Below are 12,839 nucleotides of genomic sequence, written 5' to 3'. Positions count from 1 at the left end.
TATCATTACTTTTGAATAATAGTTACATTTTCCTGCAACCGAGTCCTTGAAGGTGTCATCTTTTGCACTTGGTGGCACTATACAGACACCTGAAAGGATTTCCCTGTGTTTTCCCTTCATGTTTTTAATGATTTTGCAGCCTCTCTTGGGGATCTTTGAGGAAGGCAGGATCTTTGAGAAATTTGTTCTCCTCACAGACCCCATGATTCCGTCTGGCCATAGTTCCAGGCTGAGGCGAGGACAATCATGTTGCACAAAGAAGGGGGCCTCGCATTTATTTTGTTTGACTGGTGATCCCTGGAGTTAGGCCACAGGGCAGCTCTGCCAAGATCCAACCACAATTTGGGATCATAACTGATTAACAAAATCAATTTGGTACAATTCCAGATTGATACAAAATGGGGCCCACACAATGGTCTAAAGATGAAAAGTGATGAGGTGTTTCTTTCCCAGTCCTTGAATTTAAATTAAGGCGCACACATGGTAAATTAACCTAGTCTAGGGACAACCAGTTACATAAGAGATATTCAGAGCAGGAAAGGCCCTTAAAGACTAGACAGGCAGATAGATAAATTCAGCTAACGGTCTCTCTCCAAAACAACAAAGCCCAGGCATCTGTACACCACAAAAGAGGTAAGGAGGGAACATAAGGAGAATTTTTAAAAATAAAGTATCAGAGGTCCAAGCATTTACTCACTCGGTCCTAACCTGCTGACCACCTCTGTCAGTCTCAGGGTCTGTGTTGTTCTAGATGCTATCAAAACCACATCAAATTACCATGGAGAAAAAGACCACAGACTTAGAATTTAAAAATAGGTCCATACTCTTTGATAAGAGCTGCATTGCAAGAAGGAAGGAGAAGAGCACTCATCAGATCGTAACTAGGTGACCACCACACCCGTTTTTTAACACATCAAAATGACAGGCTTTCCTTTAAACATAAGTTCAACCTCAGACCCCTTTTGAGAACTGCTTTGTGATCATCAGGGAAGTAGGCTCATGACACTCAGGCAGGGGAAAGGAGAACTCATGACCCTTAGGGAGAAGAACCAAAAGAACTTCTGATGCTAATCAGAGAAGGGAAAGGTGAATTTTGTAGTCATTGCTTAGCAAACCTCAGAAAGTCTTATTTGAAAAAAAAAAAAAATGCCTTTGTCAAAACTTTGAAAGGAGGCACAGTGTTTGTCTAGTAAAACAAATGGATCTATCATTTTGGTAGACTTTATCTTTTATTTAACTCTTGGCAAGTAGTGCTAGCTTATTAGGAAAGGCTGATTTTTTTCATCAAATGTCATCTACTTGAAGACTGGTCAGGGTGGCTCTGGACAGGACCTTTGAGTGCAAGGGAGGTGAGATGATCTGTGAGGTTCTTTCCCTCACCAAGATTCTTCAGATCCCACTGTATCCATCAAACAAGAAGGAATGAGAAGATTGGAAGGAGGAAAAAAATGTATCTGACAGGAGGGTCCCAGTCCAAAGCCCCAGGTGGCTTGACAACCTCAAAGTTGGGGACATCAGCAATTGACATTTCAGTCAATCTATATCATTGCCTGGTTGTCATTAATTTGGTATCTTGTGACCAGAGGTCTTTCAAATGAGACATATTTCCCAAGTTTCCTGTAAGGAACATGAGACAGAGGAAGTGGGACACCACAAAGTGACTGTACCCCTGCCATCAGGGTTTTCCTGCCAATCTGCAGCAACAAGCAGACCCTTATCCAAAGGAACATCCTGGAACTCCACTGGGTAAACCACTGATGACACAAGTTTTAGACAGGACCAAGGGGAGACACATCTCCATGCTTCAGCCATGTGGCCTTCAACCCCCTTGCTGCCACTCAGAGGCTAGAACAGTGAAGCCTGTTCCAGGGGAATGTCCTTGCTGCGGCCCTTGGCAGCCATTAAAACTCAGCTCTATCCTCAGTGGACACATTCTAGACAAACAAGGCAACACAGCCCCATGGTCGTGGCTACTACATTCGGCAACACAGTAGAAGGGGGTTTTCAAAGATGAGGGGTCCAATATTATTACAATATGATGGACTTTATTCTGACCCTCCATGAACAAAATCTTGACATGAATTAAATCACCCTTGTAGAATGCATGTGGCAAAATTTTGTTAATTCAGGTGAAACAGAGATTCATGGTAAAGGAGAATACCCTAAAATTTATCTGCATCGTTTATAAGAAGAAATTCATGATTCTGTTGCTATCATGCAAACAGTATTTCCGTGTAACTAAATAAGGCCCCTTAAGAAGTGGAGCTCTTTTCAAGCGCAAGTGTAACACCCAATATTTATGTAAATTTCGAATGATTTTATGCCAGAAAGCTAGTTCACGTTGCCCTTTACTGAAGACCATCTTTGTTTTGCCTAATTCTTGCTTGAAAGGAATAAAACCAAATTTTTTTCATAGGACGTAAATTGTACTTTTCACTTCTTTAAACCAACTGCATACAACTGGTACAAATTAAAGAGGTGCCAGTCAGGAATCAAATAGTTTAACTTGCTGCCTGGTTTTGTATTTAGGCTAATTGAAAATAATCTCTGCTCGGCCACAAACCCTCATATTCCCCTGTCCTAGAAACAAGGGCGATTGCTGAGTAGCAACAGAATATACAAAGATTTCCTCCTCACCCCAAGCCAGATCTAACCCAGATCAAGTATATGTATATGACAACCAGGAGATGATACAATAGATTCTCAGACTTGAACTTGTCTCTAGACAACCATAATTTCAAAATATTACTGGTGTAGAAAATATAATTCCCATTTCTCAGGCTTCACTTAAACACATCATTATTGGAATTGTAACATAGATTATGTGTTCATGATAGAGACCATGTTTACTGTCTTAGCAACCATGTGAAACAGCTAGTCCCCATTTCATGGTGTAGGAAATTGAAGATGAAGAAATTAAAATATAGCCTACGTAAAAGACCTGATATTCATATGGAAGCTCACTGATTTTCAGGCATATAATCTTAATTATTATATGATTTCTGTTTCCCTTAAGTCTGTAATAGAAAAGTATAGAATTCATAAACTTGCGCATTTGAAAGAGATCTTAAATGAGTCATTGAATCTGATGTTACCCCCACCCAACCCCGCCATGCAGAAATTTCTTCTTCAGTATTCGTAAAAAAAAGAACCAGACTCTATGGGATATTTCTCATTGGGGAAGAGCTCGTTTCCATACTGGACTGCTATAATGGTTAAACAGATCTTCCTGAGTCCAAGACAACATTGTAAAGATCCTTCTGACCTCTTTCTCCTCTAAAATTCACTAGCAAACAAGACCAAGAAACAGAAACAGAAACTCTAACATCTGTGAAACCAGAAGAATTGCATCCATAAACCCCAAACCACAGTAAATGATGAGAGCAAAAGATGTAATGGAAATGATCCAACAGAAGAAGTGTGCTTGACAGAAATGGGGTTGGGTGGCTGCAGGAAAGGCAGCAGGAAACTGAGAAGCTAGCTAATTTGCCTGGTAGATTCTGAAAAGATTAAGAAATTTGAGGTTAGTACTCAGACTGGAGATAATATTGAAGTAGCAGTAAGGCTTGGGGACTATAGTAGAATTATTAGATGGCTAGGTGTTGTTTTCTTTCTAATTAGGAGAATGAACAGTTAGACCCAAATGTCCCAAATCTCACTCACAAAGTCAAGGAACTTCTCTCTATTCTTTTAGGACACCTGAGGATTGATCTCTGGAGCTTAACCAGAAAGGCTCTGGACTCCAGGATGGGAGGTCCAGGGGAGGGCAAGCATGAAAAACAATGATAAAGGGAGAAGGGAGTTAAAGGCCTGAATCTCCAGATTAAAAACCCATTAAGCATCCAGCACAATAAATGGGAGGAAAAAATCAAATTTTATCACTGCGAAACTTCATAGTATCAAGGATAAAAAGAAGACCTTAAAGGGCCCAAAGAGGAAAAAAGAAATAGATCCTACAAAGGATCAGGAATAAGAATCATCTGGCACTTTTAAGAGGGGAAAAAAAGTGAAAACTAAAAGACAAGGGAATATGTCTGAACATTTTTGACAGAAATGTAAAAAGTTTTATACAGAAATATATATTTTTACATTTCGTAATAGTTTACATCCAGCCAAACTATTGATGAAGAAAATATAAGGATACCAAAAAGGCATTTGAGACACAAAGTCTCCCACAAAAGCTCCCTCAGGAAGCCCAAGGACAGTCTGTTTCACTCAATGAGGAAGTAAACAAAGAAAGAGGAAGAACGGGCAGGAAACAGGAGAGGCAGAGGGAATTCCCAGGGCGGCGGGGGAAGTGCCGGGAGCACAGCTGTGCCGGGCAGGGCAGTCAGCAGGCCAGGCTGCACAGGAAGTCAAGGGCCTGGGTATTGATATGTGGGGCGAGATGACCAAGAAAATACTATAACATGCAAATCGTCTGATAGATTTGATCTTGGGGAAAACTGCATAGAGAGGCATTTTACAGAGCTTTGGTGTAGTTAGGGAAGACAGAGTATTCTTAATAAGCAGGGTTTTTTTTAAAGAAGGTAATCATTAACTCCAGGGGAAAAAACAGAAAATTTCAAAAGAATGGAACTACAGTCACAGTGTTCTACCTGATTTGGCAGTAAACTTTATTTCAATAATGAAAACATAGAATATAAATTTTAAAATAAGATATAATTTTATTGAGAAGTGAGGAGAGAAAAACAGATGTCAATAATTTAAATTTTCATCTGTCATTATGGGAAGACAATAGGTAATGTCAAAAATTGATGAGTTGATGGATAGCAAGATAAGTGTTTTATTTACAAACGAGAAAGTAAATCACAGAAGTATCTGCAACAGTTTTATATATTACTTCCGGGGAGCATGACAAGGGGAGGACAGGGATTATTGTTTCTTGTGATGAGCTTTTTAGCATCATTTGATTTTTAAACTAATTTTTATAATATTTGCATAAAAATTAAAATACTATTTTCAAAATAATTTATTCCTTACAGTAACTCAAAGGTTGATTTTATAATAAGCACTAAGCTCTATTAATTTATCTTCTTAATTTCTCTGCCTCAGATCTTTGGGCCTCTGGCAGGCCATAGATGGATTCTTGGGAGTCACAGTTTGTGTGTTGGTATTAATTTCATTTATAATTAGAAACGTATAAGCCCATTCTGAATCATCTCATCGGGGTAGCTGTCATTTTGGTGTCACTATGTATATCTGTCATTTTAGTGCCTTCACTATCATATGTATATCTAATCAAGCTAGGGAACATCAGGTAGCACTATTTTAATGATTGCAGGGAAATGAGAAAGGGCAGTAAATTATGCACTGGTATCAAAGGAAGTCCAATTGAAATTATGGCAGGTCATATAAATGAAACTTATGTAATAATTTAAATGGTCCAAGTGTTTAAGAAATGGAATCATTTCACAAAACACACTGTAGAAGAGTCCATGAACTTAAAAGGACCCATAGTCAGACCGTATTTATGTTTTAAATTGCAGCAAAATCTGTCACATAAGAGCAATGTTGTGATTTGAATTATATTTATTGGTTTTTCTACGGTTTTTAAATAATTTTTTTTTAAAGTTTGTATCATATAATAACAATAAGCATCAAAAGTGTGTATACCTATTTTTATAGTAGTACATATTGGTATGAATAATAATATAATATTTAGCTCAGCCATGCTGAGTCCTCTTTTTCCCTTTAAATGAATTTCAACATTAAGTTACACTATTAAAAGAATCTGTACGTTATTTAAATGTGAGAATCACTCATTAATTGTTTGCATTTACTGAGAGATCTGACTTATTCAGTTTGCTCCCATTTAATCAAGGATAGCACCCACTTGCAGCCCTCACCGATCATTCATTACTTAGAAGGAAGTACTTTTTTCTCTTACCCATTTTAATTCACCAACTTTATTATCAAATGATACAGTGAACAGTTTCACTGTCTTCACCACTGGAATTTCTTTACCCTGCCCTCTACTTGTTGGGTACACTCATCTATATATAATTTATGCCTCCCCTGAACTGGGAGAAAGTAGGTGGTAGGATATTTTACTTTCCCCTTGCTATGATAACAACTTACCACATATCTAGTGACTTAAAAACAACACAAATTTATTAGTTTATAGTTCTGGAGGTTAGAATGAGTGTGAAACTCCAAAATGAGTTTCACAGCTAATATCAGGTGTCAACAAAATTGCATTCCTTCTGGGGGATCTATAGAAAAATTTATTTCCTTGCCTTTCCATACTTCCAGAGACATCCCACATTCCTGGGTCATCCCCCCCCCCCCCCATCACTCTGGCCTCTACTTCAGTCCTCAAATCTGCTTTTCTGACGCTGACCCTCCTACCTCCTTCTTTCATTTATAAGGACACTTGTAGTCGCCTTGGGCCCATCCAGACAATTATGGATAATCTCCTCATCTCAAAGTCCCTAATTTAATCACATCTCCAGAATCCCTTTTTAGCATGTAAAGGAAGTAATATATTCATAGGTTCCTGGGATTAGGGTGTGGAAGTTATTCGGGTGGGTGGCATTTCCTGCCTGCTACAGGGGGTGTCGCTAAATCCTGCCAGTCCCAAGAGCAGACACTGATGGAGGGATGCACTTTGGAAAGTGTGGGAACACATTCTCCAGAAACAGAAAGTCCGGGGGAATGGATGTGGGGTTAAGAGAAGCGCTTTACAGCGAATGGGAAGGAGGTGGTTTTTTCAAAGGAATTGAGCAGGTTGAGGGATTCGAAAGAGTGGGAAAGACCTAGAAACGCTGCTTCCGAAGGTGGGGAAGCTTCCAACTAAGGAAGAAAAAGCAACTGCTTCCCCAAGGGCTTAGCTGAGATGTGAAGGCCGCGACCCGAGTAAGGCGTGGGATCCGGGGTCACTCTAATTACCGTGCACGTGAAGGAGACACTAAACCCACTGCCAAGACCGCATCTAAATTTTTATTTCATATTTTTCAAACAAACCAAACAATGACATCAGAATTAAAGTAGTTGTACCACCTCCTCTTTGTTAAGCCATTGTCTCCCCCTCCCCACCCCCGCATGAGTCCTATAAGAAACCTGATACTAATTAATGAGGCTCTCATAAGAAGAGAAAAATAGGAGATGAATCATAGACAAGCTGGAAATAAACCAAGAAATCAGAAAAACTGATCCCTGCCCAGAAGAACATGGTGAAAAACTGGGCGAGTAAAGGGGCTATATCCTGAGCGTTTCAAGTTTTTAAAAGATAAAACATAGAGTCTGATAAGATCTGCCAGCTGCTGCTCCTTTCTAAGACATTTGCCCAGGCGACAGCTACCCAAGCTTGGGTGTCTCTCTCTCTTGCTGTGTCACACGGTGTTCCTTTCCCTCCCCCTCCCTGCTCTCCTGCTGCCTCAGGCGGCAGGGCCTGGGGGGGGGGGGTGTGGGGGGGGGGAGGCAGGGAGGGGGTGCAGGGAGGGCATTTGGTGCCTCTCCCCTGCAAGAGCACAGCTGCTGCCCACCTCCTGCTGTTGCTGTTCTGGCTTCTTGCTGCCTCTCTGCCTCTCCTTTACCCTTTCTGCTTAGCTCCTTGCCTTCTGGTAAGTATGACAAACACTCCCCCAAGCAGTGTGAGAAGATGTGGGGTGCGGTTTGTAGTGTTCAAAACTCGCAGCCTCGAGACTGCCAGTGAGATGTGGAAGGACTTTCCATTGTTTTACTTATAATTAAAATGTGTTGCTCAGGAAGGGATGTGTGTGATGATCTGCCGGGGCTGCTGGTACAAGTGAAAACTCCTCAGAGGAGGAAAAAGGCTGCGATAAAGTTTCTAGAGGCTAAAACTGAGAAATAATTTTTTTGCTGTAAAATTAATTAATCTAGAAAGAGACGATTTAAAAGTAACAGTTCTTTGACCTTGGTTTTTTCCCCTCCTGTTGATTTATCTTGAGGCTGCTTTTAGGAATTGAGTTGTCCTGTGGTTTACAATGACTAAGTTATTCCATTTTAAAGTCAATGTGGCACATGAGTTTAAAGGCTACCCATGGGATGGATACGAAAACATCAATGATGATGGCCTCTGATGAATGAAGAATAAAGCTAATGCAGACAAAACACTTGCATTTAGACTAACCACACTAAAACTCCTATGGAGAGTCCATTTGAAATGCACTGCTTTGAAGTTTGGTTTACTCTAGATTTTATTACATCCTAAAAAGCCTTCCTAACACTTTAAAACCCACATATGAGTTTAAGCCAGTAAATGTTTACTGTTTTCAACTTGTATTAAAAGCACTCTCTTCCCTTGATTTTCAAGGATAAAGTGCTAAATGCCATGGCTCCTTTTAGAAGAGCTTAAAATAGCTTCTGGCTGGACAGCAGGTGCTAAGTGTCTTTCTCTGCGTTTAGGGGAGGCATAGTTATATATAGATGAGTGTGCCCAACAAGTAGGGGCTGCGATAAAGAAACTTCAGCGATGAAGACAATGAAACTGTTTACTGTACCATTAGATAATAAAGTTGGTAGATTAGAATGGGTGAGTGGGGGTTGTGGGGCTGGGTGAAAAAAGTGAAGGGATTAAGCAAAAAAATCCCCAAAAAACCCCAACAGTATGGTAATTACCAGAGGGAAAGGGGGATGGGAGAGACAGAAGAGGGTATAGGGGGGATAAATGGTGATAGAAGACTTGACTTGGGATGCTGAACACACGATACAATATACAGATAGTATATTATAGAATAGTATGCCTGAAACCTATATAGTTTTATTAACCAATGTCACTCCAACAAGTTCAATAAAAAAGAAAAAATAGAATATAATGGGTGAGAGAAAAAAGTACTTCCTTCTAAGTTAATGAGTACTTGGGGAGGGCCATAGTGGGTGGCAATGTCTGTACATTGACTTTTCCGTTCTTGCTGGCGTTCAAGCATTTGACACCTACTGCCCTGAGGAAGGGAGCAGGAAGCTGTGCAATGCATAGAACAGTATGTTTCTGTTTTTGCTTTCATGATACCATAGCATCAAAACCTGTGCATTACAAGGGCACTGTGATATTTTTATCCTGTTAATTAGCAGCAGCACCATTAAATATCACTTACAAATAAAATGCACCACAACTTAAAGGCATAAGCCAAATCTATTGCAAGCCTAGAAATGGTGACAGCCAGAAACCCTGGAATCCTTGACTCAGCTCATTCCTTGCCCTCTATTTCCAAAGAGCCCATATTATATCTGAATCATTTCTCTAGTTCATTTCCTCCCTGTTCATTAAACACTGATGTTTCTTAAAAAATATTACGTTATCCTAGAGTTTCTACTTATTTTTTTTTTTTTTATTGTTCAAAATGTTACAGATATCCCTTTTATATCCTAGAGTTTTTTGACTGAGAAGAGCAAGTTGTAATCTGTTCTTTTTTCTGAAACAAAGTTTTTATATTAGAACAAAAAAGTATTATAGAAATTCAAAGAATTATTATTATGAGCATCACCATATTTCCACGTGTTTGTTTATTAATTTATATGTGTTCTCATTTTCTGTCTTATTCCAAAAATGATGCTAGTTTGAACCTCAAAAAAAGTATTTTTATCATTGATGATTATATGTTGCTCACCTGGGCAAAGGAAAATATCAGAAAATCAAGGAAGTATGTTATGTATCCAGTATGATAATTCATTTATATCAATGTACTCATATTAATCAAATCTTCATTTATAGATTAGAGTTAAGAAACATTATTATGATGAAGGATTTTAGTAAGTTCAGTAGCTCTTGTATTAAATATTTTAACTTTGAAAAAATAACACCATTTAAAATGTAAATATTTTAAATGTATACATCCATGTACTTCCAATAATTATAAATCTACATAGAATTACTTAAGAGAATGGTAACACAAATTGGTTATTCTAAGCAAAATGACAAATTTGGCCACAAAAAACAACATCTTAGGTTACTCTATTAATGTCAAGGATAGGAGATACTACTGGAATTTAAAGACCAAAACCAAAAATATGCTAACAGTATGACCTGATTTGGAAAAATGGCTTCCTACTGTTCCTACTTGCCTAATCGCAATATTTATGTTTTGTGAAAGCATACTCATCCCACATTAGAAACTGTAATTAGTGGGTGCCCATTTGGGGATATCCTTACCATTTACCTGTAACTGGGTTAATTTCATAAAGCCTGACTGTGCTTGCCACTAGGTAACTCCCAGCATGGAGGCCAATCGCTCTGCACAGATCTCAGGAGAACCACAGTCAGCACCTCCAGGGGACAGTTCACCATTACCCAGTCAAAACAGCCTGGAGAAGCAAGACGGTCAGGGCTTCTCGGCCCCACTCCAAGCACCATTGAAGGAGGCGGACATGAAGCCTGAAACAGGGGCTCATGACATCTCTGAAGAGTTGAATAGACAACTGGAAGACATCATTAACACGTATGGGTCTGCTGCCAGCACAGCAGGGAAAGAGACCTCCACCAAGGCCAACGAACAGCCTGAGAACACAGAACCAGCCGACAATGAGGACAGGGACTGTGAGGAAGCCCCTGAAGAGACCGAGAGAGAACCCGTGGCTTCTGGAGAACCACCCACAGCCAAAGAGCCTGTCAGCAATAAAGAGCAAAAATTGGAAAAGAAAATCCTGAAAGGATTAGGCAAGTAATTGCGTTCCCTATTATGATTTTTCTGAATTATTTCAAAAAAGGGCATTTGCTCCAACCTTTACTAAAAGACACACTGCATATTTGGATTACTACAGTAGCTACCTCAGGGTCTCCCTCCATCTTTCCTTGCTGTACTTGTCCTCAGATGCTTTCCCTCAACAGAGCGAAAGCGAACTTCCAACATGTTACCCACCTCCCCTCTGGCCTCAATGGCTTCTCATCGTTCTTGGAACAAAGATCAGAATTCTTAACATTGTCTTTCAAGCCCTAATGGTCTAACCCAAACCATTCTTTCTGGCTTTATCTCACATCACTCTACCCCATAACATCCCCTTCCTGAACACTCTGCCCCACCACCACCACTGCCACTGCCGCCTAATAACTAGTCATTCTGCTCTTCTCTTTCAGTTCGTTAAACCTGCCATAGGGCCTGCATACATCCTATTTTCTCTACCTACAAATCTCTCCCCATTCCCCAGTTCAGCCATTGGGACACTAACCTCATCATTTGGCTCACAACTCAAATGGCATTTTCTTAGCCCAACTACAGACAAAGTCTTACAGTTTTCTGTTTCTGTTATACTACGTATCTTTCTTTCCTTCCTAGCATATATCATCATTTAAGAATATACATTTATTTTGTGATTATTTAATTAATGGGTATCTCCTCCAGTAGCTCTTTTTTCAAGGGCAGGGACTGTATATATATCTGGACATCATCAGAGGCCTAGTGTCGAGGACAATGGATGGCACATGCTAGGTGGTCAATAAATATTTGTTGTAAGGATGAATAAAAAGGAAATTATTTAAAGCAAAGCTATGAAATTTGGATTTAAACAAAATAAAAATGTCAGGATTGTTTTGTACATATAAAATGATTGTCAGATCACTTAGTAGTATGTCCTATTACTATTATAAAATATTTTCTATTTAACAAAGCTCTTCAGAAATGCGTCCGTTTCAGAATGTCAATTGCAGAATATATTCGTACTCTCATTACTTCATTGGTTCAGCAAATACTTATTAATGTCTAATCTTTATGAGGCATTATGCTAAGCGCACAAAGATAAATAAGTTGTCGTGGCCTTTTAGTCAAGGAGCTCTAGGTATGAAGAGAAAAACAAACATGCACACCGATTATTACATAGGGTAAGTGCTAGAACAGGCCTGGCTAAATTGTTAGGAGAGCCATGAGGGATTGGGAACACCAAAAAGAGCTGAGAGAGAAGGGTGAGAGAATTAAAGTTTTAGCTAGGAATGAAAGTATGTTACTTTGCCAATGAATGTCCTGCTGCCTGTCTTCTTTGGTGAATTTTACTGAAATATTCACTGCAAATGCCGCCTCCTATGTAATACATTCCCTGACATGCCCAGGTAGAGTTAGCGTCACCTTCCTCAGTTCTTTATTAAATTTTCTGCAGCAATGGTTCGTTTATAGAGCTGCCTCCCAAGCTGGATGGGGAACCTATCAAGAGCAGTGATCACATCTTACTCGTTTCTGGAAGACCACGTGGCAGAGTGAAAGATTACATGTGTTGGAGTCAGAACTGGGTTCAGACTCCAGTAACAGGTTTTTTGTGAACCCAAAAGTATGTCTGTGCTGGCAGAGGACATCACTAGGATGCTTAAAACCCATTGCCGGCAATGCTTTCAAAAAAGGCTAAAAGACACATTCAAATAGCATACTTGACCCACCCAGCAAAAGATTAACCCAGATAATACCAAGTTCCATCGTGCAAGATTCCAATCACTCTAGTGTTTAGAACTTTGAGAAGAAGAAATTGCTCTGTGTTACAGAGCTATTTTTCCTTCTCTATCCAAGGCATCTCAGAAAAGTCCCTTTGCATTAGTCATTGTTAAGCTTTCCGTAAGACAATACAAAGTCACATACAGAGGCCAATGACTTCAAGTGTCTAACCAGGAAATTCCTTTATCACTCCAAAACTATCTCTACATAGGAATTTCTATGTGTTGTGCTGAAGAGATGGATATGAAGAAAGTAGGAGTAAAGCTAAAGAAGGCCAATTTTGGTTTGTATTCTGTTCATAAATTATTTCAAAATCTGTATTAACCTCATAATTGCCAAATAATTTTTTTAAATTAGAGAAAAAAATTCCACAACTCTAATTCTGCCACATCCACAAGTTACCAAATTTCAATTGAATGTGTTTGATTAGAACCAATGCTTATGAATCATAGAGCCCAGCTGGGT

At 39.3% G+C, this 12,839-nt stretch overlaps 1 protein-coding gene across 1 annotated transcript in view; it reads left to right on the top strand.

Annotated features, from left to right (window-relative positions):
• Positions 1–7,429: 7,429 nt before the first annotated feature.
• The window catches only part of TXLNB (taxilin beta), a 42,297-nt gene continuing 36,887 nt past the window's right edge, over positions 7,430–12,839 (top strand). Inside the window, exons 1-2 of the mRNA XM_016204879.2 lie at positions 7,430–7,565; positions 10,168–10,618. Coding sequence (XP_016060365.2) covers positions 10,180–10,618 — 439 coding nt within the window. The 5' untranslated portion in view covers positions 7,430–7,565; positions 10,168–10,179. The remainder of the gene's footprint in view (positions 7,566–10,167; positions 10,619–12,839) is intronic.

Source organism: Miniopterus natalensis, chromosome 5 (assembly GCF_054644295.1).
Source record: "Miniopterus natalensis isolate mMinNat1 chromosome 5, mMinNat1.hap1, whole genome shotgun sequence".
NCBI classification, from domain to species: domain Eukaryota; kingdom Metazoa; phylum Chordata; class Mammalia; order Chiroptera; family Miniopteridae; genus Miniopterus; species Miniopterus natalensis.
Note: the sequence above shows the minus strand (reverse complement) of the source record. Positions and strands in the feature narration are given on the sequence as shown.